General features: G+C 38.2%; 1 protein-coding gene across 1 annotated transcript; it reads left to right on the top strand.

Annotated features, from left to right (window-relative positions):
- The first annotated feature begins 1,561 nt into the window (after nt 1–1,561).
- slc26a6.2 (solute carrier family 26 member 6, tandem duplicate 2) lies at nt 1,562–23,866 on the top strand. The gene is made up of 20 exons (XM_082520273.1): nt 1,562–1,751; nt 1,935–2,064; nt 3,436–3,575; nt 3,745–3,855; nt 4,943–5,118; nt 5,647–5,811; nt 5,950–6,102; nt 7,303–7,385; nt 7,506–7,653; nt 7,737–7,850; nt 9,049–9,126; nt 9,613–9,708; nt 12,529–12,635; nt 13,072–13,141; nt 14,397–14,489; nt 16,899–17,021; nt 17,172–17,318; nt 17,550–17,604; nt 20,080–20,216; nt 23,132–23,866. Exons 2-20 carry the CDS (start codon nt 1,937–1,939, stop codon nt 23,153–23,155), a joined length of 2,148 nt encoding a protein of 715 aa, XP_082376399.1. The 5' UTR covers nt 1,562–1,751; nt 1,935–1,936; the 3' UTR covers nt 23,156–23,866.
- The last annotated feature ends 378 nt before the right edge of the window (nt 23,867–24,244 follow it).

The following is a 24,244-nucleotide window of genomic DNA, read 5'->3' as shown; positions in this document are numbered from 1 at the left end:
CTTAAAGACAATCTTATTAGAAACATAATAAAATTGTGCATTACAAAGTTTTCATTGATTTTAAAAGAATGTATGTAACAATCTCTATGTGAGTTTTCAAGGTTGCTGACGTGACATTGCAAATGCGTGTGTGGTGTGTCGAACCATGATGGAAAAAGGTCAGGATGAAGTCTATGAACCTTCACTATCATTAACTTTGACAGGATTACCCCGTTGACTCACTCAATCCCTGACACTGGCTCAAGAAGTAATGAACAGCCTAGCTAGTGTACTATTTCCTGTAGCTTCACATTATCACGTCGCTGTGGCGACTAAACAACAAGACTTGGAACCATGTGATAAAAATCCAGGTTGGTCAGGTTTGTAACACATGCACCAAAGCCATACTGCCATGAACTATGTGACTGGATTGTACAATGATTTAATGCACACAATAATGTAGGTTAACAATACAGCTTGTATTTAATGACAGGGATTTGTGGATATCCCCAAATAATATTAAATTTAGCTATAGAATCTATATGGTTACAGATTATATGTGAAGCTAGTGTGTAAGAGGGGCGATAAGGATGTGTGTATTTGAGGGTTTTTTTTATGTATATGAGTATTTATTTCATATATTTATAAATCTCTAAGATTTAGTGTGTAATGTGAGGGAGGACAAATATGAATAAGCAACGACAGGATCATAAATCAAATCAAATCAAAATCAAATCACTTTTATTGTCACATCACATGTGCAGGTACATTGGTACAGCACATGTGAGTGAAATTCTTGTGTGCGAGCTTCACAAGCAACAGAGTTGTGCAAAATACAATAATGTAAACAAGAAAAATACAAGAATGGCTACATCTGAAACTAATAAATATATGTACAATATATAATAGTATATGCATTTCTGGATGTGTATACTAAATATTTTTCTACGTGTGTGTGTGTGTGTGTGTGTGTGTGTGTGTGTGTGTGTGTGTGTGTGTGTGTGTGTGTGTGTGTGTGTAAAAGCTCCAAGTCCAAAAATAAAACCGACTATATTTCTGGTTGGCTATCAGTTTATCCAGTGATCTGTGATTATCCTTCAGTGTGACCACAAATAAATCAAATAAATCTGACTCTGCTGAAAGGACCAATATCTTTAATCATGCACAGATAAAACATAGAACACAGATAAGGTGCAATAAAGGAAACTAATGCGCAGCAATTCAGTCTGTAGTTATCTCATAGGTTAACCTGTGTGTGTCTGCTGTCTATACCACAAAGTCTTTTATGGTAGTACCATAACATGCCAGAGTACAAATTCATTCTGAGACAAACCATGATTAACAATAAATAAATAAATAATTTTAAGTACAACATGAGCGACGGAAATCCCTCATTAAATCATAAAACAAAAATGTTCTGAACATTTTTCTACCATGTCTGTTTTCACTTGTACAGCACGTACAAGGAACTTTGTCCTCTTCCTCGACTGACATGTGCTGTGTCAAATCTAGAGTTGTCTTCAAGGTCTCAAAGCAATCAGATCACAAGACAGACAGCAACTATCCTCAGGCAAGTTGGGGAGAGAGGAGCTCAGGAGCTCTCTTGGCTTTCAGAATAAAACTTTGCCTTTATCTCTTTGCTACAAAAAAAAAAGAATATAGGAATACTTAGAAATACCGTCACTACTTGCAGCCACTTGGATCTGATGCAGAAGATTTCATTTGATGCCTGTGCACCATTGTCCACAAGAAGGATTTATTTATCCCAATAGGTATGTACAACTTTATTACTAGCTTTTGATACAGCTGCAGACATAACAAGGTAGTTACTGACAAATGTTTAAAGATTTTCAAAAACACATTATTTTTCCCCCACAATAATTATATTTTATCATGATAATTTTTCAACAATGTCTAAAGTACTGGCAAAGATAAGAAGCATTTTTGTACTTCAGCCATGGCAGAGAGAAGGCGAATGAGTTACAGCGTCCACAGGGAGGTCCTGGATGAAGAAGCAATGGATGAGATGGGACAAAAGTCTGTATCAAAAACATCTCTGCGTGAGAAGGTCAAAAAGTCAGTAAGGTAAAGCACTTTACAGTATATTTAATCAACTGTATATCTCATCCCATTCACAAATGACATTAACCTCCTAGGACCTGGTGTCCACATATGTGGACATCACATTTTGGGTTATTTTGACTAAAATACTCAATTTTGCTCTACATGGGCCTGATATCCACTTACGAGGACATTATACTGCGTCTGTTCTATCAAACTTTTAAACAAATATCCTCATACGTGGCTCTTATTTTTCTTAAAAACAAAAATAAGGTTTAAAAAAATCTGGTAATTCTTTGTTTTTTCATTCATCGGGCCCCAATCAGCCCAAATATCAAAGAGAAATTAAAAATGCATGTCGTGAAAGAGTTCAGGTCTTAGGAGGTTAATACTATAAACAATAAGCGTTCTACTGATGAATGATATCAGCAGACATACTCCAGTTTTACAGTTGATCATAGAAACGATGAGATCAATGAACTGAACAAAAAAAAAGTATATAGACGAGTAACATCAGCATCACCACAGGTATTATGCCAAAAAAATTTATTTCTAAAGACCACAAGCTGGCTGTACACATGCATATATCTGCTGTAAAGTCTTTAACTTCATGTGGCTGTCAGACTGTGTAGAAAGGGCGATGGCTCACTTTTGGGACCAGCCTCAAGTGGCTATCCTAGGAACTGCAATTATAGATTGAATTCACAGCTCTTGATCACATAAACCAAATCAAACTCAAAGAAAAGTGTTAAGTCTTGCTCTATCTAATTATTGCATGCAAAAGCCATATTGAGGTATGAGTCTCACTTCACACTTTTGTTAAAGCGTCTGCACTGGTCTACACTTAGGTTAAGATATTTTAAAGTTTTAAAAAAAAGTTAAAAAAAAGTTAAAAATCTTGATTCTTATGGCCTTAAGAGTTAAAGCTCCCCCACATCAGTCTATTCCACTCCTATTCTCCAAACCGGATCCTTAGGTCAGCAGATAGAGGTCTTCTGGTGATTCGACGTACCCGTCTGAAAACTAAGGGGGATTGCAAACCTTTGCGACAAAATTGTGGAACAGCTTATATCGCTCTATTCTCACCCTTGACTCTGTGGCATACAACATCTGAAAACACATCTTTTCAGACAGGCACTTGGGTAATGTCTCTGTGTTTTGTGTGGTTTTACTTGATTTAGGTGTGCTCATTTTGAATGCCTCTGTAAAGCACGTAGTGGCTGGTTTTCGTCTTACTTATTAACTTTTTCAGTAGTTCAGTTAAAAAGCTGGAGACATCAGAAGTGGTTTGGCATCAACTTCATGATTAATAAAAAAGCTTATCCCTGAAGTATTTTCTTTTAAATATCACTTTCTGCATCTATTTTTACCCTCTGCTGACACAAAACACATCAGGTGTTCTGGCCACCAGATGAAGAGCTGCCTGCTGGGTACTGTTCCTATTTTGTCATGGCTTCCCCGTTACCCCATCAGAGAAAATGCCTTGGGTGACCTGATTTCTGGGATAAGTGTGGGCATCATGCAGCTGCCACAGGGTGAGATGAAAGTTCAAGAGATAGTAGGAGAGCTAGATATAGATATAATGTTCTAATTTGTTTATCATAAACTGCGGTCAAAAATGTTTCTTCTCCATTGTTGAAATAATAAAATGTTTCTTTATTTATTATAAAAAGTGTAGAAAATCCTCTGTTCCTATCACTGCAGGTATGGCCTATGCCTTGCTGGCATCTGTTCCTCCAGTATTTGGCTTGTACTCATCCTTCTACCCAGTCCTTATCTACTTCATCTTTGGCACATCCAAACACATCTCAGTGGGTATGTAATAGTTTATGGTTGCGTGTTCTATTACAGCTTGGTATTAAACTAGTAATAATGTGGCAACAGATAGTTACTACTATTAATTACAAATTAACATACAAGTAAATATCTTGCCTCAATAGTGGTTATATATGAGTAATATTACCTTGAAATGTGTGTATCACAACAGAAAGTGATGGCAATAATACTTATTCATACTTATACAAACGTATGTCTATGAGAGAAAAAGATGAAGAGTAATAGTACTTTGGTATATTAATAATTAAAATATTAATGATGACCTGATATCAATAAAATGGTAACCTTTACACCTTTGAATTTTCATATGCTGACATTAGTAGCAAAGTTGACGAGATGGTGACCCCAAATTAAAAAGGTGATATTAGGTGATTTCTTTTATATTTAACAAATAAAAAGGTGAAATTAATTCCATCGTAAATCCCCAGCATTCTTTAGTGTTTAAAGGTTTAACACTACTCAGCATTATTTTTAATGTTGTGTGATAATTACCTGGAAACGTGTGACAACTACGTTCAACAACCACTATGAAGAGTGCCGTAGTTTTACAAGTTTATTATGTCGGCCAGCTTTAAGGCCAGAAAATGTCTGATTTATATATTTTAAAGTCTAAAGGTTTGCTTACATGCGCATTTGTAGACATATTAGAAAATATTCAGTAAGACGTTCTTGTAGAGACACATCAACACTTGTCTAAAATAAAAGTTTTTGTAATTATATAATATTTGTATATAATATTTATTTCCTAAATCACTAGATGACATTAAAAGACACTTGGAAAAGTTGCCTTTTAAACTGGCTAATCAAAAAGGAAACAACTTGGAAGCGAAGTAACATTAATCAGAACGAATGGAGACTTTATACCCTAGTGATATGATTCCCTCAGAGCAAAGTCCAAATGACTTCATGTTTGTGAAGGACCCATCAGTTTCCAGGCTGAAATAAATCAGTAAAATAAAAAAAAAATCTGTAATAATAAAATTATTAATCAGTGGAATAACATGTTGCTCCACTATGTTTTCATAACGCCGCCTAATAGAAATCATTTTCTATCTCTGTTTTTTAGGAACATATGCAGTGATGAGCGTGATGATAGGAGGAGTGACTGAGCGACTGGCCCCAGACTCAAAGTTTATGACATGGGACAATGTGACCAACACCAGTATAATTGACACAGTTGCCCGTGATGACGAAAGGGTCCGAGTGGCTGCAGCTGTCACATTTGTATCTGGGTTATTTCAAGTAAATATTTGAAATCACTCAAAATTTCCACCCTGCATTCGTAAATTTTGGAGCCATAAATGGGCACTTGTCTCACTGAGTTTGGACGTTTCTTTTGAACAAATGGAAATATCTTGTCACCATCAACAGGCAGCTGCTGCTCAAACATTAGTGAATAAAGTAAAATGCTGTGCAAATGCTAATAAGCTTACATAGCTCTTTGAGGCCCATCTGCCTGACAGCAAATGCTTTTAGACTTCAGTTTCAATACGTTATTGATTACTTCAAAAGAATGAAAAGAAGCTTCTCGCTGCATGAGCCTGCAGGGACTCTGGGAACTTCAGCCTGGAAACTGATGATGTTTTTGAGTCCAACGGCTAAAAGGGTCAATTTAATCTATTTCATTAATTTTAAACACTATCTTTTTGCATTTCTAATAATTTGCACAGCTCCTGTGTCGTGAATGTGAAATGCAAATGAGTGATCTGAGCATTCACTTTTGCAGCTACTGCATGTTAATCTCTGCTGATTCATGTGATGTGTGTGTAGATTCTACTCGGTCTGGTCCAGTTTGGTTTTGTGGTAACCTACTTGTCTGAGCCACTGGTCCGAGGTTATACCACAGGAGCTGCTATCCATGTCATCGTGTCTCAGCTCAAATACACCTTTGGCGTTAACCCTGTGAGACATAATGGACCTTTATCCCTGATATATGTAAGAATTACATTAACTTAACCATTTAGTGCTCTTGCTGGCAATTTTATGTACGTTTTTTTTTTAATGTTTTGTATTTTAGATCTATTCAATTATTCACCTATTTTAGCAGTCATTTTCTTGCTCCTGTCTTCCTAGACTGTATTGGAGATATGCTATCTCCTCCCGCAGTCAAACATCGGCACTCTTGTGACCAGTGTTATTACCATACTCGGCCTTATCGCTGCTAAGGAGCTCAATGCATTTTTGGGCAAGAAAATACCTGTTCCTATACCCGTGGAGCTGATTGCTGTAAGTATGCAAGAATACAAACAGTACTGTGCAAAAGTCTTGAGTCACACTTTATATCTTTCTATATTACTTCCAATGAGCCAAACATGTCTTCAACAATAGTTCTCTAGTCTTTCTCAAGGTCAAGGTTTTTTGTTAGTTTTTTTTAAACACTGGCTGTTTTTTCTCTCATTTTCAATCTGGTCTTTGTACCCGACCATTTCACAGAATTGTGTTTTGTTTGTTAACCCATTTAACACCAACCTATGAATCATTGGCCAGTGGTGCACCTATTTGGTACCCTGAGGTACCCCTAAGCAAGGTACCTTCCCTGCCCACTGCTTCACTGAGTGAATGGGTTAAATGCAGAGAGGAATTTCCCCATGGGGATCAATAAAGTATATATGTTATTTATATGGTTGGCTCAACAACAACAAAAATGCATTTTCAATATGTGTCACATACACAAATGTCAGCAAAGAGCTGACAGATGCATCTGACCTCTACTGCTCACTGAAGCCTCATCATTAACAGTCTCAGTGGAAGAGTGGCTGTCAAGAAGCCGATTTATACAAGAACTGGACTAAAAGTCAGCAACTGCAGGTCTTATGAATTAGTAATCCAAATTTGAAAATTCTGTTGTCAAGATGACAACAGCGTCTACAGTCCAGCTGTAAAACACGGGGTGGCTCTCTCATGGTTTGGGGCAGCATTTCAGCCAGTGGTGTTGGTGGTCATAAATTTATGGATTTATGACCACAGAAAAGTACCATCAGAGTTTGATGCACCATGCAATACCACCTGGAAAGCATCTGATTGACAACAACTTCATTTTTCAGCATGGCAATGATTGCAAACACACTCCCAATGTGGGAAAAGCATACATACAAGAGAACAATATCCCAGACCTCGATATTATTGAAGCAGTGTAGCATCATTTTGACTCGAAAGGAATAAAAGGCAGAAACATCCAAAGAAGCCTGGAGAACTATTCCTCAAAGCTACTTGAAAATTTCAAAAAAATGAAAATGAATATTAAAATAGCGACCCTCAAGTTTGTAAGAATTGTACTGATTAGATTTTTGTTTGCACCTTACAATAAATCGCTACACTTAATTCTTATTTTCCAAGTAAAATATACAGAAACTGAGTATTGTTCAAGACTTTGTACTGCACCATACAGAATGTGTACCCTGAAAATCACTATTATTTTATTTCCAGATCGTTATAGCTACAGTTATCTCATGGCAATTTTACCTGCAGCAGGAATATGGAGTGGATGTAGTGGGAGTTATTCCCTCAGGGTGAGAAACAAACACACACACACACACACACACACACACACACACATCTGTCACTTGAAAAGTGACAGTCACTATGAAAAGTAAAGCTTTTCTTCACTCTTGTCTCTTCCTGTATATCAGTCTCCAGCCACCTGTTTTCCCAGACACCTCTGTCTTTGGTCAAGTGATCGGTGATGGCTTTGCTCTGTCTGTGGTTGGCTACGGCATTGCCATCTCTCTGGGACGAATCTTTGCCCTAAAATATGGATACAAGGTTGACAGCAACCAGGTAGGATGATTATAGGTGGACACAAACATGAAGCGATACTTTAGTACACCGACTGTAAATAAAAAGTGTGTTTCATGTTTTAGGAACTAGTTGCTCTGGGTCTGAGTAACTCCATTGGAGGAATTTTTCAGTGTTTTACTGTCAGCTGCTCCATGTCTCGCACTATGGTTCAGGAAAGTGCAGGGGGCAAAACTCAGGTCAGTAGAGACTTCAAAAAACTTTCTCTTGTTTTCTCACCTATCATTCCTAGTATCCATGTTAAAGAATACACCCTAACCAGCAAGCACCAAAAGAGGTTTAAAGCTGGGATATGGAACCTGTTTTTGGTGTGTTTGAAATTAAAAAACAACCCCAGGATAATTATCCAGCATCTTGCAACTCAATTGATCTAAAAAAAACACTCTTGCACCTCCTTTTGGTTCAATGTTCACCTTTTAGAAAATCTAGGCCATGACAGGAGTCTTGTTTACAAACCAAATCAATGAGCAGTATAAAACAGTATGAAAAATGTATAACAGGGAAAAATGTTGTTGTAGATGACTCTCATCTGAAGAAGCCAATATTAGGAGCTCAAATCCCATGTGACGTCAGATGCACTGACTTACTTTTGGTGGATTCTACATGTAGCTCTAAGTGAGAAAAAACAATTTGAAATGATCTTTTAGACAGTTTAATATCTTTTCTAGAGATCAAAATCTCTTACTTGGGAGACCTTTGCCCCACATAAATCAACCCAGAACCAACTATTTTAGCTCCACACATTATACCACAAACTCTGTAATGTATGAATCTGATATTTTGCCCTAAACAAACCACAAAATATCATGAAACTCTGTTCCCTTGCCATAGCCTTCAACTGATTTAGTAAATCCAATAAAGATAGAACGGTTTTCTTTATTTGTCTTCTGTAACATTTGCCGCTTTTCCCATCTTTGTTCTGCTATCTTTGATATTTGAACGCTAATGACGTTTAATGCTTTGCCATATTTAAGCTCTAAAGGGATGCTTCATGAGATCATTGAAAGCATAAACATTCTCATCCCTGCACTTCACTCTGCCTCTAGCGAAAAACAAAAATCACAAAGGTTAAATGCAATGAACCACACATCATAATTAACGTTACTCTGATACAGTGCATGATTAAAAAACACTTAGGGAATTGATTTTTTTTCACATCATCAAACTCCACCTACACAAGTACAAATTTACTGAAAGGCTAAACTGATTTAGTCTGACAACACCATTAATCAGCCATGGGCTATCGAGGAGAGGAGAGGGTTCAATGTGAGTTCGCTTTATAATCATATTCAAACTAATGATCCTGACATCAAGCAACTGTTTCGCCGATCTCACTGCCATTCACTGTGTGCATATTTCCCTGCCTCTTCGCTCCAGGTTGCTGGGGCTCTGTCAGCAGTAGTGATCCTTTTTATCACATTGTGGATTGGATCACTCTTTGAAGATCTGCCCAAGGTAGATGTGTGTGCGTGTGTGTGTGTGTTCCTGTCTAACTATCCTTGTGAGGACCGAAATCTGCATTCTACTATACTTGTGAGAACCAACAGTCACTTGTAAGGACACACTCACCGGTCCTCACAAGTTTGAAGGCCTTTTTGAGGCTCAAAATGTGGTTTTAGTGTCAGGGTTATAATTAGGTTATGGTTAGGTTTAGGGTAAGGGTTAGGCATTCATTTTTAATGGTTAGGGTAAGGGGCTAGGGAAACCATTATGTCAATGAAGGTCCTCACTAAGATAGCTGAACGGGGTTTTGTGTGTGTGTGTGTGTGTGTGTGTGTGTAGTTATCAGCTACTTTTAGAAAATAGTTTTTTTAAGCCCAAACATGGACTGAGCATGATGTAATAACTGCTATTAAACAGTACTTCAGTGAGAGGCTAATGAAACTCGTTTCGACTGTTTCGAGAAACGTTTCCACTTAAACCGTTTCCCTGATTTTGCAGGCGGTCTTGGCTGCCATCATCCATGTCAACCTCCATAGCATGATGAAGCAGTTCTTGGACATCCCTGCTTTGTGGAAAACCAACAGAGTGGATATGGTGAGTGCACTAAAAAGGCCACAAGGAAGTGGTTAATGCAGCAAAGGTATTTTACTGTGTTAACATAGCATATCTTGTACTGCATATACTGCATATCTTCCTTACCTGCTGACTTTTAGATTAAGTACTATCCTGCTTCACAGTGCCATTTTATAGAAATGATTTGGAATACAAACTACCTGGATGAGCAACTCCATATAAGAAATAATCCTGGCTTCATATGTTTCAACTAATTTCCTTGGAATTAGCTAAAAAAAAACAACAACAAAAAAAAAAGTGTTAAGCAAATAATGCCCATAAAATTAATGACAGTTTTCTGCCAACATGTGTACATGTACAACATGTGACCTGCTAATAACAATCATATGTTTGCTTCCTCACAATAGTCCCCCATTCGCTGTGGAACGTTTATGTACAGTGGGGCAAAAAAGTATTTAGTCAGCCACCGATTGTGCAAGTTCCCCCACTTAAAATGATGACAGAGGTCAGTAATTTGCACCAGAGGTACAATTCAACTGTGAGAGACAGAATGTGAAAAAAAAAATCCATGAATTCACATGGTAGGATTTGTAAAGAATTTATTCGTAAATTAGGGTGGAAAATAAGTATTTGGTCACCTCAAACAAGGAAAATCTCTGGCTCTCACAGACCTGTAACGTCTTCTGCAAGAAGCTTTTCTGTTCCCCCACTCGTTACCTGTATGAATGGCACCTGTTTGAACTCATCATCTGTATAAAAGACACCTGTCCACAGCCTCAAACAGTCAGACTCCAAACTCCGCCATGGCCAAGACCAAAGAGCTTTCGAAGGACACCAGGAAGAGTATTGTAGACCTGCACCAGACTGGGAAGAGTGAATCTACAATAGGCAAGCAGCTTGGTGTGAAAAAATCAACTGTGGGAGCAATCATCAGAAAATGGAAGACATACAAGACCACTGATAATCTCCCTCGATCTGGGGCTCCACGCAAGATCTCATCCCGTGGGGTCAAAATGATCATGAGAACGGTGAGCAAAGATCCCAGAACCACACGGGGGGACCTGGTGAATGACCTGCAGAGAGGAGTGGCTCCGTAAGAAGCATTTGAAAGTCCTGGAGTGGCCTAGCCAGTCTCCAGACCTCAACCCCATAGAAAATCTGTGGCGGGAGTTGAAAGTCCGTGTTGCTCGGCGACAGCCCCAAAACATCACTGCTCTCGAGAAGATCTGCATGGAGGAATGGGCCAAAATACCAGCTACTGTGTGTGCAAACCTGGTAAAGACCTATAGTAAACGTTTGACCTCTGTTATTGCCAACAAAGGTTATGTTACAAAGTATTGAGTTGTATTTTTGTTATTGACCAAATACTTATTTTCCACCCTGATTTACGAATAAATTCTTTACAAATCCTACCATGTGAATTCATGGATTTTTTTTTCCACATTCTGTCTCTCACAGTTGAAGTGTACCTCTGGTGCAAATTACTGACCTCTGTCATCATTTTAGGTGGGGGAACTTGCACAATCGGTGGCTGACTAAATACTTTTTTGCCCCACTGTAGGTCTTTGCAAGTATGCAGGCAGACAGGCTTGTGTGAAATAAAAACCAACAGCGCAGAGCCCAGTGGCATTGACACAGGTAGAATGGCCAATGATAGAAAAGTGGACTTGAACAAGAAAGATAGCGACATTTCACCACAGGGAGGAAAATGCAGAAAAAACTTCAATGACTTTTTATTTCAAATTACAATGTAATTATATTTACAAATACTGTATATTGTATGTATGTGTTTTAATACTATGCAATACTATATAAGTATAATCTACTAATACTTAAAGGTAGGCACGCTAGAATGAGATGGTACCAAGTCAGGTTATTACAGGATATAGAAAAATAATTATACTATAAGTAAATTAAAGTACAGTGTAAGTAATTTTTAAAATTGTGCAATTTCATTGTAAATTTGCAGAAATACTAATTATATTTCCCCATCTCACATCCAACCAATGCTGTGATGGTGATGTGTGTGATAGAGTTTCTTTTATTCCACTGGCCCTTTACTTTGCCAATATAAATGTCACAGTGACTGTTCTCCCTTACCAATTTACTAGAAAAAATAATAACTGTCAAAATTTTCAGACCTATGTCACCTCATAATGATAGAGACAAGTCTTAATTTTTTTCCTACAATCCCTGTTCAAACATAACTTTTAAAAGGACTGTAAAGGAAAGAAGTGTCTCCTTTACTGTGAAATACTCAAGATTTAGAGGTTTAGCCTCTTCATAATATGATCCGGGTCCTCCAAAGTAATGTGCACGTACAGTGTAAAATGGGGAAGTATTGTTGTTTTTCAGTAAAATTATCAAGAAATTAAACAGTACCTAAAATTAATTATGCAGTACCATGATTAATTGTAGTATAAATAATTTCAAATACTTATACAAAGTACTAGAAGTAATCATTTTTATTTATTTAATTACATTTATTATTTAAATATAATTTTAAAAAATACAATAAATATAATTTTTTAATAATCGGTCATTTAATTTCAAATAAAATTGAAACATTGAAATTTCATTTAACTTTAAGCGAATGACGTCTTTGGTCTGGGGCCATATTATAAAGTGTTTCTGGCAATGTTGCCCTCTTTTTTTCATGCTATCAAATCTATTCTGGGCTTCACAGGTAGGGGGCGTTAAAGAGACCGAGACTAACGTCTTTCAAATATAATAGAGGCAGGGAAACAATGTACAGTATGCGACAAATGAGGCACTTTTTTTTTTTATTACAGCAGAACACAGGCGTAAGCTATTCCTTATGCTCTCTGTTTCTCTTTGCAGCTGGTCTGGGTGGCCACCTTCATCCTTACCTTGCTGTTAAACCCTGACATAGGACTGGCTGCATCCATTGGTTTCTCCTTGCTTACTGTCATCTTCAGGACACAGCTGTAGGCACACTTTGCGTTGGGTTATATATATATTCACAATTAATTATGTTTTTTCACAACCATGTGGTCTGTCCTGACCCATGTGTTCATGTCAGCATGTCAGCACAACTTCACTACAAGTACGCAAACAAGACATGTGCACCAAAAGAAAACAATAGCTGCTTTTTTTGTTACTGGTTTGGTCGTCCGCTTGCCAAACAGCCATACACAGCACTATCTTATATACACTCCCCTCTGTAAACATGGCCTGCATGTATATATATATATATATATATATATATATATATATATATATATATATATATATATATATATATGTAGGGAAGTGTCCAGTTGAACATTGAAACTCACTACAATTCAAACTGATTAATGGCCTATTAATGGATTAAAGCATTAGAAATGATTAATTAAGGTTTTCTGTGTGTGACTATTTCAGACCTAAATATTCCATACTAGGGCAGGTCCCTGAAACTGACATTTACAAGCCACTGGACGAATACCATCAGGTACAGAACTGCTTTTTTTTTTTTTTGCTTTTTAAATCAACTGAAAATGGAATGGAAAATGAGCACTGGTACAGAAATGAACAGCATGTTTTTAGTGTAGTTACTCTTATATCATACTGATACTATATAAAATGTCTTCTTTTATTATTATTTCAAAATTTCAGTTTAGCAAGTCCCAGCAGTCGGCCATGAAATACGTTTTCTAATCACATTACATCTCTGTACTTTAAATAGTGTTGTATTATCAAGTTTTAAATATAATTTTTCAAAAGTGAATTACTTAATAAGTGTTGTTTTTATTCTGTCAGAATTTTACTTGGTTTGGTCATTGATGAGGAAAGCATGGATATGTAACAGATGAAATAATGATGAAACAATGAACTTTTTTCTCACAACATTTTAGTTTTTGTAGTTCCACAAAGACAGTTTAACAAAAACTACAAATTCCTCATTGGCTGGGATGTAAATTTAAGATGCTTCCTGTTTTTTAGTTAATTAATTACCATTACCATTGGTAGCTTATGCCCAGTGGATGGTGATCAGGGGTGGAGGCCCAGTTTACAATGAGGTATGCTGCAGTTATAGGGGCATCACAAACAGCCTTCCTAGGAAGCTCTACGCCCGGGTACTGGAGACAAGATTTCATCCATTAGTCGAACCTTGGATGCAGGACATTTGGTACTCATACAATAATAGTGAGAGGTTGGCCTGAATTACCACGAACAAATCAGACCATTTCCTGGTGGAGCTGGACTCCATTCACGATAGAGGGTAGAACATCCAACGGTGTTGGATGTTGTACCAGTCTGTTTTGGTTAAGCGGACTATTTAAAACAAGCTACATTCACACCTTCACCTATGGCGACAACCTCTGGGTAGTGACCAAAAGAATGAGATCACTGATCCAAGCCATGGAAATTAGCTTTCTTAGACATGGAAATGAGGTTTTGCGACATTTAGGGGAATTTCTTAACTAAAATGAGCCAGTTGAGATGGTTTAGGCATCTGACCAGGATGCCTTCAGGACATATGGTAAAGTGAGGTGTTTTAGGCAAGCTTCAGGACCCAGAACACACTGGAGAGAATTCACTGGCATGGATGGATGGATGGATGGATAGATTGATATTAGATAAATTGCTATGAAATTATGAACAAAAATCCATATATCTGATTGGTCAGGTGTAACTTTTACTTCATACTAAAGCCATAATGGAATGTTTTGATTGATTAGCCTGTTTAATCCATTCGATTTTAGGTGAGGCAAGTGCCAGGGATTTTGATCTTCCGTTCCTCTGCCACCCTCTACTTTGCCAATGCTGAGATGTACCAGGAAACCTTGAACTCAAAGGTGAGAACACAGATATCCTAAATCAAAGCTTCAAACCAAATCTTAATCCTAAAAAAAGTTTTTTTTACAAAGTGACAAGAAAATGTCTTTTAAAAACATCATTACTCTTAAATTCTCACAAAGTGCACAAATTAACTTATGTGGGTGCATTCACCCCCACCAAGACCATAAAGCCAAAAACAAAACACAGTATCAGTTTACAAAGCACAGCATGACATACTAAAAGCTCAGATTTACATGAATACACAGAAACAGCACACCACAGCTACACACACACGGAGAAAAAGAAGCAGCCAAACACATCATGTCGCCGTTTCCGTGCAATTAACTCCTCTTTTAAAAACATGATTTCTGACACACTAATAGCCAACCAGACTTGTCACCAATTCACACATCACAACTGTGACAGACATTGTTCGCAATGTCATTCTCTTCTCTCATTTTTTTCCCCGCTCAGCTTTTGTTTAAAACACCCCATCCCACTCGCTCCTACGCTTTCTTCCTGCCCCTCCTCTTCTGTCACGCCGCTTTGGGGTCAGTGGGAAGACAGACAGAGGGAAGTTGGAAATAGGATGACAAAAGATGCGGAGAGGGAAGGCACAGACACTGAATAAGAGAAGGAGATAATGGAAATGTTTCATTCATTAAAATGTCAGCATGTCAAAGTCAAAGGGTTGCTTTCATGCACAAATAAGCTCTTGCTGAGCAGTCTGGCAGAGGCTGCAGGTTTGTTTGCAAGGTGAGACAGACTCAGGTGCTTTTGTGACACCAGTTCTGACGCGTTCTCGAGAAATGTACGATTACTCCCTGCGTGTCCTCACCGGCACTAACGAAGCTCATGAGCCATGCTGTTACAGGATTGTTACTGCTCCAACTAGTGATGTCATTCAGCACAAAGTTCCACACAGAAAAGCCCCAGCAATCAAGCCCAGGACCTTGTTGCTGTAGGCTAACAGTCCTAACCACTGGACACTACACTGCCAACAACGGGAAAGAAATAGCCAAAGTATGTCCTTATATACTTTTTACTCACTTTTACTCTTGATGTTAGAACTATAATTAGGGCCAGGCTTGTAACATGAATGTTACAATTGACTGTAAAAATAAGTCATATATAGCAAAGACCAAGCCTCATAAAAATGCAGTGCATGACACTAAGGTACACACTAAGTTACATTCTTTGCCATGCATTCGAATTACAATTTGCTAGAAATATAAAGGATCATAATTTAAATGAAAAATAAAGTTGGATCAGGCATGCCCAATTTTGTCTTTTTCTCCACAACAAGTTCTTTTTTTTTTTTTTTGCCTGTCCCGTTTGGCTCCTCAGGCGTCAGAATTGTTGTCTGAAGGCCAACAAAGATACCCAACAGATTTACTTTATTAGGTGGATCATCACGGCCTTGCCATATTGGTCCATTTGATCGACCTTTGTTGTTGTTATTTATTTTGTTTTATTTTATTTTCAGTTGTTACATATGGGACAGACATGGCTGGGGGATAGAAAAGGGAGAAAGAAAGATGAAGGAAAAGAAAAACAGAGGGGAAGAGGGACACTGAGAAAGGGCACTCAAAAAGAAAAAAAAAACTCCCAGACCACCTGTTGAGAGAAAAACAGACAAAACAAGCAAAAATAAAGAGAGCAACATAATAAACACAACACCATCGCATTAATCTAGCTAAGTGTAAATAACAGTAAATACTAAATATTGAAAGTAGTTGTGCAGCACGCAGGACCGACGGCGCACCATGTGCTTTGTGGTAGCAGCCAAGAAAGGTGTTGTTTGTGTGTGTGAACAGTGAACACCTGTGTGCACACTTGTGTGGATGAGCGCGCTTCTTTTAGTCAAAGAACTTGACTTACAACAAGTAAGTCAAGTAAAAGAAAGAAATCCATTACCATTCCTAATAATCAGTCATTGTATTGTAACAGTGACTCCTTTCATTCAAGCTGCCGTCCACCACACCTTGCTTGGTTGTTTGTTGTGGTTAGATTATGTTGGTGCTAAACAGAAACTGGACTGACTGAACTGGCCAAACTGGCTGAGAATCCCTGCACAAAAGTTTAAGCACCCAACATAATGCATCACCTAAAGGTGAATGGTAATTTGTCTCTTCTTGTGTTAGCCCTGTGACACGCTGACTCACTTTCTAGGGTGTACCCCGTCTCTGATAACTGGAGACAAATGACTGGATGATTCCAAAGTCATATGAAGTAAAAGATTTTTGTGTAGCATGTTCTCCTAGTCCTGTCTTTTCTGGGAAATGTTAGTTTCCCATTATTAAAACACCAACCAAACACTTTAAGTTTACAGCTTAACAAAAGGTTTTAGTTTTTTTTTTATCAGACAGGGTAACTAGCAGTGGTATTAAGTAACTGATCTGACTGTTCTTTGTTTTGTTTTGTAGTCTGGCTTTGACATTACAAAGCTCCTGTCAGCAAAGAAAAAACTGGAAGCCAAAAAGCAGAGACACGAGAAAAAAGAAGCCAAGAGAGTCAAAAAAGAGCTCAAGAAGAATGGGGTGGACGTGGTAAGGACAAACTAAGAGATGACAGATTTAGAGGACTTTATTTCACATTCGAATGCAAGAGCTTTCTTCCACAAATACCTGTTTCAGCATTCCAGACCCTATAGCTTCGATTGTGGTCGTCTTAAATGTCACTGATTAATATCTACCCAGAACAGGGAGCTAAACATGGAGGAGCAGAACCATGTGTCTGTCATTGAAGTAGATGCTGAGCGGGACCCCTCACTCCCAAGAGCCATTGTTCTCGACCTTGGCCCTGTCAACTTCCTGGACACCGTGGGGGTCAAGACACTACGAAGTGTAAGGACAGATCAGTCACATTTACATGCATATATACAAAAAGAGCAAAATGTAACATCTTTTTCAAATGCTTAAAAAAACTGAAGACAACTGCAAACTGCAAAAATCAATCCCTCTGTCCCTTTTGTTATAATTTAGCTCTCAGGTGGTAAATTTCTATGAATCGAATCATGAGAATAATGAGATCATTCGCAGTTTGTCCCTCACTCTGTGCTTTTTTGTGTGTTTCAGATTCGGAGAGACTACGGAGAAATTGGAGTGGAGGTGTTTCTTGCTGGTTGCCAAAGTAAGTCCAGTTACTTTCAACACTCTCACTGGAAATAAATGCAATACACTTTATTATGACTTTATAAGGATTTGGTAGATATAATTTTCTTTGTGCAGTTTTCTAAGAACCCATTTGTCTTTTTGCCTTGTAGTGATCTAAAAACACCTTCTGAAAACCATTAAGGTGGAACAGAAATACTCCCAAATAATATTACTTTTTACTCTTACTCTTCTTATGTCTTTTTACTTTTACACATGCAGTCCTGATCTACTCGGCCACATGCAATCTGAAGCGTTCAATGACAGTAGATGTATGTAATTAGCCCTATTCATGGCAAGCTAACACATATTTTTAAAATGACATCTGGTCTAACTAATGTGTTTTAAAGCCTTTACTCTCAGCTTTTATTTTTTGACATAATAGCCTCCTAATTTAGGCCTTACTTGAAGTATGTGGACAAAACACATTTCTCTGGAACCCGGCTGTGTGGAGGTGGGGGATCTTATTTCACAGGATCAGCGCCTGCACTTAGTACAGGCTCGGGACTTAGCAGTTAGACAAAACCAAAAAGGACACAAGACAAAAACAGAAAGTGTTAAAGTGAACTTTGAACTTTAGAAAACAACTAAGGAAAAGCAAGGAAAAGAATTACACAGGACAGGAAGCAAAGGGCAAATGGCTGGATGGCTCTAAGGACCAAAACAAATTCTGTTTTTCCTCGCTTTTTCTAGAACGTTTCAGTTTAACTGAGAAAGAAATGACATGGAAGTGTTTGTATGACAGCCTTAATAAGAGCTGTTTGAGTTCTTGGAAATACCAAGGAAAGGCGCTTCGTTTATTACTTCCTCTAGCAGATGACACATTGCTCCATCCTCTATGAAAGGGAAGAAATGATTTCATTTCATAATTCACAGCAATAACAATCCAGCCATTCATAAAAACAATTAACTAACCTGATTAAGTGGCATAGATCATGTAAATGTAGGTTTACCACCCAATGGTGAATTTATATAAACTCTCCAAATTAAGATAATGGGCTATATTACCTGATAAAATTACATTTAAAATGTATTTAAAAGCTTGCATTTGTAATGTCCATTTCTGTATTTCCAGAATTTGGGATGATCATGAACATAATGAGAAATAGGGTGGCTGTAATTTATTAAGCAGAGCGTTGGTGATTCAATCCCTGGCTGCTCCACTCTTCATCCCAAATATCCTCGGGCAAGATAATCCCAAGTTGCTCTTCAATGCATCTATTGGAGTATGAATGTGTGTGAAAGTTAGATGGAAAACACTTAAGCATAAAAAAAACCCTAGTGTAACTGGGTGAATGAGTATAAAGTGCTTTGAGCGCTAAAGTTCTGCAGAATGACGCTGTATAAGAACCAGTCCATATATGTCTGAGCCTTTGTGATAAAAGGTGAACACAGAGAATTTTACTTCAGATATAGAAATCCTAGAAAAAGAGGATAATAGATCACATCTAGCAGAACTAAAAAAGAAAAGAAAAAAGAAGAAGATTTATTTCATTTTGTGGGGTATATTTTCCTGTTTCTTTCAAATTAAAGGCCTCATAATTGCAAAATTACTGATGTGATGAGGAAAGACAAGTCTGACTGTGAAACTGCATGCTTATTGACTAATGACTCCTGACTGACAGGTCGTAAGCCCATGAGGTTTCTTACCACAGACAATCGTCTGTCCTGAAACATGCTAGCCTATGACCAAGATTTAATGTAACCACGATTTTATTTTTGATTCGCTGTGATCCAAAAAGTGCGACTAAGCCCACAAACTCGACAGGAAATTGTTCCCAAAGGTTCCATCAGAAAGCCATTTTTCCATTGACCTCTATACGACCAGTCTTTTTACGACAACAGCTATCTGGTGGGCTTCAGACAGAATGCAGCTTTTAGGCGCTTCCACAGTGACTTCGTTTTTCTGACCTGGAAGCTACCACCATGTTTGATCCTGTCTATGATTCGAATGTTTCCTATGAAAACAATGAACAAATGCAAGAATTAAAAATAGTAGAGTATATTACATTTTAAATACAGCAAGTCCCATGAGGAATACAGTCTCAGTCACTGAAAGACGGACAAAGTATACATGAACACGCATAAATAAAGAAAGGAAGACACAAGCAGGAAGGCGCGGAAGGAGGGGGGTAGTGAACTCTAGGAAAGAGCACAATGAAAGCCAAAGAAAATTGTGGAGCTCATAACAAGTTTATTGTTAGTTAATATTTACACAGGTAGGAATTTTATACAAGAGCAGCCCTTCCTGTTTCTCTGTTCTCTCCTTTTCACATTTAAGACCTTGTTTCTTTTTCTGCTCTCCATGCTCCACTCTGTGCCTCCATCTCTTGTTTCTATTCTATTGCTTTTCTTCCTACACCGACATGCTCAATTACCCATTTCATCTTCCTCCAGCTTTCTTCGCACGTCTCTTTTTGTGTCTTCATCTCTGCCTCTCTCTGTGTCTGTCTAGGCGGTGTGGTGGATAACCTGCAGACCGCAGGTTTCTTTAATGACAAAGTAACAAAGTCTTGTCTCTTCACCACCGTCCACGACGCCGTTCTGTACTGTCAGTCTGCCATAGCACAGAGCCAAAGCATGGAATATAAGGTATGAGCACTCAAGCATGCACATCATGGCACATGATGGAGGATGTCAAAATGCACTTTGATGTTATATAAAGTGATGAAGAATGCAAAGAATCAATCCTTTGCACTTAAACCTCCAAAGCAGGAAACTTTCTTTGATATTTATTTGTTGCAAGTCATTAAGCTGCACAGCATTGTTGCTTTCTCAAACACCCAACCTCTAATTTGATGTTTGTGGGTGGCTAAATTTGCAGGAAGCTGGTGTTACTATGTTTCTTCCTATGAGTTATATGGGCATACTCTCAAATCTGTCCATTAAATAAGAAGTTGAAGGAGCCGGAAGGTGCTTATCATAGCGTGCTTTGAACAGTGGGAGCGGTTATATCTATGTTTGCATGCTTTGTTTTCTTGTAATGTTTAACTTTAAAGACTTTGTTTCCATCTTGCTGTAATCACCATGTGGAAAATGTGAAGCCACATTCCTGATTACCTTACTTCATTGCTAATTATATTAGGGGAGTGATTGAGTTCACTTGCAGTCAGTGGTGTGGAAATTATTCATTAAGCTAATCTTTATAGACAATAATTAAAATGTTTTTTCGGGATTGGTTCATTGATCCTTAATATGTCCAAGTAGTGTGACCTGCACCTCAAATTGACTGCACAACCTGAGGCAGATGGGTGTTGGAAAAACAAGGCAAACATTTTCTTTATTTTGAAATTTTTTGAGTATCTACATGTATTTTTATGTGGTTTAACTCAAAGTTCAATTTAAAACACCAGAATTTTTCACCTCATGTATACATTTAAGTATCAGAAATGCTTCACACACCCACCACACACCATCAGTCTCTGTCTGAAGGCAAATTATATTCTGCCTACACTAGGCCAGTGTGTGTGCACGCACGCGTGTGCATACGTGTGTGTACGTCTGTGAGCTAATCTCATTTATTCACCTGTGCTTCCATGCATGTCCGCAAATTGTTCGGCGTGTATGCTTTTGTTTCTGCCTGGTCTGCCTCGGTATTTAATTGTTTACGTGTCTTAATGTTTCTGTTCCTGTAGAAAGACAAAGGAACAAAGACTATTCAGGGTGTAAAATACAATTAACAGAAGCAAAGCCCTTTCACAGAAGAAGTGGGAAGCTCACACAAAAACGCTCACATATAGCTGTCTAATTTTCCACTGCTATTAGCTTAACCTAGCATTGTGAATTATATTGATGGGCTGATGAATGCTAACATCAGCAGCTTTCCCTAATGTTGTTCCTTATTGTGATCCTAACTGGGATAGCTGATCAAGTACACACAAACATGCTGTTTTGTGTTTGCTTTTTGTGATGTAAAAGTCGACCGTTACGTGCAGATGAGAGGTTTTTGGAAGGTGATAATATAGGAAGCATCTCCCACACTACATGGACAAATGCACATAACAAACTGCTTTGCCATGAAAACCTGTGTAAAGAGGCTCCCTGTGCACGACTTGGTGCTGGTGTTAATGCCAGAGGAGGCTTCGAGATCTGCAGTTATTGAGTCAGAAGAGTGTTGGAGACTTTTACTCACTATGTGATTCAGCACTCTGTATTTAGTATTTAGTATTTATTTATTTATTGTCATTGTCAAGAACAATGAAATTGCGTTTGGGGCTTCCATACAACCCCCAAAAAAAGAAGAAAATAATAAATACCCCTTAAAACCCAAGTGTACATATTTAACCCAGTGTGACTCCAATGCAATAAGACAATCCTTAGCAATAATGTTCGTAGAAATTCAGACAAAGACCTGAGAAACATGACAAAATACAACAATGCAACCCATTCAATATTATTGTACTGTGAGATATGATATCAGATATGATAGTTATCTATTTAAGAAAGAGGGGGGGGCAGGAGGGGGAAGAGAATAAAGATATGATGCACCAATGCAGACCAGTTCATTGCTATTAAGAAGTTGGATATGGTTATTGTCCGTGAGAGGGGGGCAGAGAGTTCAGGAGCCTCACAGCCTGTGGATACAGGCTGTTGGCCAGTCTGGATGTTCTGGCCTGTATAGACCTGTACCTTCTCCCTGAGGGCAGCAGATGGAAAAGGTGGCGCGCAGGGTGATGTTGGTCCCGCAGGATACTGTGCACCCTCCTCAGACAGCGAGTGGGGAAGATATTACTGATCTCTGGCAGACTTGTTCCAATAATTCTGCCAGCTTCTTTCACCACCCGCTGGAGTGCTTGCTGATCGGCCTTGGTGCAGCTGGGGAACCACACTAGAAATCCATACGTCAGAACGCTGCTGATGGCACAGTTGTAGAAGTTCAACATCAGAGATCTGGGAATGTGTGCGCTCCGCAGTCTCCTCAGGTAGTAGAGGCGCTGTTGGGCCTTCCGTACAACTGAGGTGATATGGTTGCCCCAGGACAGGTCCTCGGTCACAGTTACCCCCAAGAATTTAAAACTGCTCACCCTCTCCACCGCCTCACTGCCAATGAAGAGAGGCAGATGGTTGTTATGACCCCTCTTCCGGAAATCTACAATCTCTGCTACCCTGTCGTATAAGTTTACATTGTCTGCCACTTTGTGGCTGGGTTGTTGTGACAGCTAAATGCTTCCCCTTTTCGACAACAACACCACTTACAGCCGGTCATTGAATATCTAGACCCATGTCTTGCAACAGTGGCAAACTGTTACAGCACTATGTGCAATTTCAGTAGGAGCTTTAGGAGAACCCAGTCTTTCACAAATGTTTGTGACAGACTGCATGGCTAGGGTTTGGCAATGGGACTAAAAACACCTGAATTCAAAAAGGGATAACATGGTGAATCTCCAGTTCACTTAATTTGAAATCTATCATGTTACTCTCTCTAAGGTAAACTTTAACTGAAAAAATTAATATAACAATATTGTGGAGCTTCTTCTATATTTGATCACTCCTGTTTTATTTCACAGGAGACTGCTGCAACACATTTTTGAGTCCACGGAGGAAACAATATGATATTATAAAGAAGTGACAGACACTCTGTCTGTTGGAGGAGTTATCCATGGAGCTTCAGAACTGAATCTACCTTCTGTCTCAAACACAGACATTTACACACAGTACAACAAACACAGTACACATCATGTGTATGCATATGCACAGCTATCTGTTATATGTGTACGATTATATGGCTATAAGAGTTTGTATGTAATAGAAGTCACTGTAATAAGCTTCACTTTTCTGATCAATATTATATGCAATTTTTTTAAACCTTTAAGTGCATTAGATTAATTTAATTTCACATTATCTGTAAAAGTATACTATCCTTCCAGTATGTGTGCATCCATATAGGTAATGGTCTGCATATTATATGGTGCTCTGTGTATAGACGTATAGACTCTAATCAATCAATCAGTCAATCAAATAATATGTATAGATTGTTTTTCTCCAGTGTAATTTTTAGACGAACCTTGCGTGTGTTTTTTAGTTTTGTTTGTGTTGTGTTAGTGTTTAGTTTAGTTTTTTACTGTTAATCATTACATAAATGCTTGCCATGATAGATTATTTATGAAGGCAGTGTTCTTGCTCTTACATGGAAAAATAAATATTATTTTAAGATACTTTTTGTCTGTCGCTTTTGTTTGTTTCCCTTCTGAACAGAGGCAGTATTAATTACATTTTTTTTTCTCCAAGGAAGACGTTTCATTCTGTGTCACAACAACAGGAAATCTCTCGACGCTTTTGAAACAGTCTGGGCAGATGACGCAGTTGTGGATGTAGGATATTCTGTTCTCTCTGAACTGGGACTGGCTGCCTGATGGCTGCTTAAATATAAACAGACACCATTCATCATATTTTGACTCTTTAATGTTAGGCATGGTCAAAAGAAAGGCATGTGACTGAATAGATTCCAGCTGTCTTCACTCTTAGATCTGCCTATGTCTGCTGTTGGTCACGGGTGTGCATACATGTCTGCACGAAGTGAGTGAAGAATAAAAACATTTATATCCAGTGTTTCACCCAAAAAAGATGTGCCTCTGCTGTTAAGCAAAACCGGGTATAATGAGTCATTGTTTATTGCAATA

This window comes from Aulonocara stuartgranti (genome assembly GCF_965226115.1).
Source record: "Aulonocara stuartgranti genome assembly, chromosome: 20".
In the NCBI taxonomy this organism is placed as follows: domain Eukaryota; kingdom Metazoa; phylum Chordata; class Actinopteri; order Cichliformes; family Cichlidae; genus Aulonocara; species Aulonocara stuartgranti.
The sequence above is the reverse complement of the archived record's forward strand: the minus strand, read 5'-3'. Positions and strand labels throughout refer to the sequence as shown.

What these genes read in the sequence shown, in the direction of transcription:
- slc26a6.2 (XM_082520273.1), top strand. Translation starts at nt 1,937, where the DNA reads ATGGCAGAGAGAAGGCGAATGAGTTACAGCGTCCACAGGGAGGTCCTG. An exon ending in CATCATGCAGCTGCCACAGG is followed by an intron (nt 3,576 to 3,744) that starts GTGAGATGAAAG and finishes CTATCACTGCAG; the next exon opens with GTATGGCCTATGCCTTGCTG. An exon ending in GTCATCTTCAGGACACAGCT is followed by an intron (nt 12,636 to 13,071) that starts GTAGGCACACTT and finishes TGACTATTTCAG; the next exon opens with ACCTAAATATTCCATACTAG.